The 3,038-nt window shown below is 30.9% G+C and overlaps 1 protein-coding gene across 1 annotated transcript; it reads right to left on the bottom strand.

Moving 5' to 3' along the window:
* Positions 1–409: 409 nt before the first annotated feature.
* LOC132743080 (uncharacterized) lies at positions 410–2,838 on the bottom strand. Its single transcript, XM_060731590.1, has 3 exons — positions 2,669–2,838; positions 1,768–1,793; positions 410–762 (listed from the first exon to the last, which is right to left on the bottom strand). Exons 1-3 carry the CDS (start codon positions 2,716–2,718, stop codon positions 614–616), a joined length of 225 nt encoding a protein of 74 aa, XP_060587573.1. The 5' UTR covers positions 2,719–2,838; the 3' UTR covers positions 410–613.
* Positions 2,839–3,038: the final 200 nt, after the last annotated feature.

Below are 3,038 nucleotides of genomic sequence, written 5' to 3'. Positions count from 1 at the left end.
ACAATACATCATGCGTCAATGATAACGATGAATGTAGAAGGTCAAGTAATGCGTAGTGCAATTAAACGACAGAAAATTAGGTAGCAATAAAGAACCTCTTTCCACGTGTACAACGAGGAATGTGGTTGGTCACATAGTGTAAAGTGCCACGTGAACAACAATAAATGTGGAACGTCAAGTAGTACCTGGTACCATGTGAACAATCGGAAATGTAGACAGTCACAAAGTACCACGTAACACGTGCATAAGGAGAAACGATAACGTTGCAGTGTGAGAAACGAAATAAATTTACTTAGTTTCAAAGTATTCCATGAACAATGAACATGAAAGCTTTTTTCTCTTCATTCATATATAAGCAATAGATTTTTGACTTTATCATACATTAATACAGAAAAAATAAAAACTCAAATTCGACCTTGCAAATTTTAATGTTTTTAATGATCAAAACATTTTTATAATTAATAAATAAATAATTTGCTTGTTCGACAAAGTCAGATACAAATGGCTCTCTTCACGGTCTATCCTAGACCAGAAAATCCTGCTCTTGTTGCTTCATTATTGCCTGCTTCTGTTCCTTCATTATCGCCTTCTTCTGTTCCTTCATTATCTTCGTTCATTCCGTCTGTGTAGACATATCTTCATCGCCTATATCTGATCTTGAACTTGAGTCGCTCGAACTTGAGCTACTAGTGCTAGACCCATCCGAACTATAGCTGCTACGACTATCCTCAGATGGTTGAACTATTTTAGCACAATTACTATCTGAAAGCAAATTTAAGAAACGGATGTGAAAATATATCTATTTTCGGGATGTTTCGGTTATATTTTATTTTCAACGACAATATTTGCAGCTTTGTCTTTGTTCATCTTTGCGTTCAATGAGAAACCTTAATTAAAAATCTTCTGACCGTCTGAGACTATTTTGCGTCAACTGTCACCAAAAATTTTTGAATTCATTTAACCATTCTTTTCAACCTTTCAACCTCACTTCTATCTGGATAAACACTACGCGTGCCATTGGAAAGTAGGTCAACGACAAAAGTTTATTAGACGCTAAGAAGAAAAGATTAAACGTCTAGAACAGATTCAATGCCCTTTCAGCTGTTTTCGTCGTTTAAAGGTTTCTTCTAAGTCCCTAAATATTACTTAAATAAGTGAGGGTAACAAAAAGCCTAAATGACTGGTTACTGTCAAGTCTTTTACGTGTTTATGCTGCTGATTTTATTTCAAATAGAAAGGGAAATGAGACAATATAAGATATCAAAATGTATCAAAAATTAAAATATTAGAAAAAAAGCTAATAGTCATGCTAAAATCTCATGTGTTTTTCTCTTTATCAATCAATAAACAACACAAAACCACGATTTAATGTCTTTTCACGAGCAATAATTCATGATATAATTTTATAACAAAACAGACTATGTTGAATTTGATAAGAAACGTCCAATATGTTTTGTTTCTTCTTCTTCGTCTTCTTTTTGTGTGTTTTTTAGTTTTTCTATTTTATCAAACTGAACCGATCTTTTTGACCGGAACCTTTATCATGCTTAATGTTTCTAATGGACATATCTTTCTCTTTCTGAAAATCTAAGCCACCTTTTCGATGACGTAGCGTGGTTGAATTCATATAGTTGTTTACATATATAAGGAGTTTAAGTTTCTTCATTTAGTACCGGAACATAACGGCTGAGAATAAAATGTTCTTTATTTATTTAATTACTATTGGTTTACTTGAAAAGGGATTTTTATTACAAAATTTTCACATACCATCGGGTCGTGTTTGTCCTTTTATACTGAAAAATAAAAAAAATAAAGATTATTTATGAAAATGTATAAATTTCATAAGATGGTAATGCTTTTCCGCAGAATTCGTGAAAGATATTTGTATGTTTCATTGAACGTTCTAAATATATTTCACTCACTGAGCACATTGTGCAATAATTGGAAATAACACGATGAAATAACATGCACTTTTTGATTTGATAAGGACTTTTATTAATCATTATAATTTTCATTCTTTTAGTTTGATTGCGTTATGCAAGTGAATGCTCGTTTGTAACTAACTTGAGCATTCTTATACAATTTGGCTATTCTTGTCCATTAACTTTTATTTCAATAAGAGTGAAATAAAGCAGTTCCTTTCGCAAAGAATACCATTTAAGTTGCTCCACTGTAAAATACGCTATTTGGCAAAGCATTTCAAAACAGAATGTTATGATATATATCTATCAATAAATACATATTAATTGAACATTGAGAAAAACTGATTAAATAAAATGCGTGTTTTCATTTTCGTATTTTCACTGTAAAAATATTTTGAGTGAGTTAAAACATATTTTCCGTATTTTCACTGATGTCTTGCCGGAATACTTTCTTCTAAATTCAGCCAATTAACAAAATTTAAGGGGAAGTCTTTCAAATTGTAATGTCAAAAAAAGAGAAACATGTATATAATAAACAGAAAATTCAAGTTATCGCCACGAGTGAAATAATATACTTTTCTACCACTTGATAAATTTATCATAAACAGAAAATTCAATATACCGCCATGAATGAAATATCATACTTTTCAACCGGTTGATGAATTTATAGTTAAAAATAAACTTAAATTTCCTCTATTTCTATCAGCCTAATCTTATATCAACTGAGAATACATAAAAATACTTACCTTAATAGAAAGACAAATGTAAAGATGTAAATGTATGTATAAGTAGCCATTCTTCAAATACTCCAACTATTCACGGTAGCTTGCAATATTCACAATAAATGAAATTCATCCGGGATTTTAGATGCACTTTAAAAGGAGAAATGCAAACAGCTGTTTCTCATGATGACAACTGTATTTAACTTTGACAAAACAACAGATATTGTCAGTGAAAAAAGTGCTTAAATGACAAAGAGATACAATTCTGAACGTTATATAGGGATCATTTTGTTATATCAGTGAGAATACTGAGATTTTCTTAATGGCTAACTTAGCCTCCGAAATGCTGTCATTTTATTTCTCAAAAACCTTTTATGTTTGGTATTTTGCTACA

This window comes from Ruditapes philippinarum, unplaced genomic scaffold (assembly GCF_026571515.1).
Source record: "Ruditapes philippinarum isolate M1 unplaced genomic scaffold, ASM2657151v2 ctg976_1_1_1_1, whole genome shotgun sequence".
NCBI lineage: Eukaryota > Metazoa > Mollusca > Bivalvia > Venerida > Veneridae > Ruditapes > Ruditapes philippinarum.
This window is presented reverse-complemented; position numbering and strand designations above follow the sequence as displayed.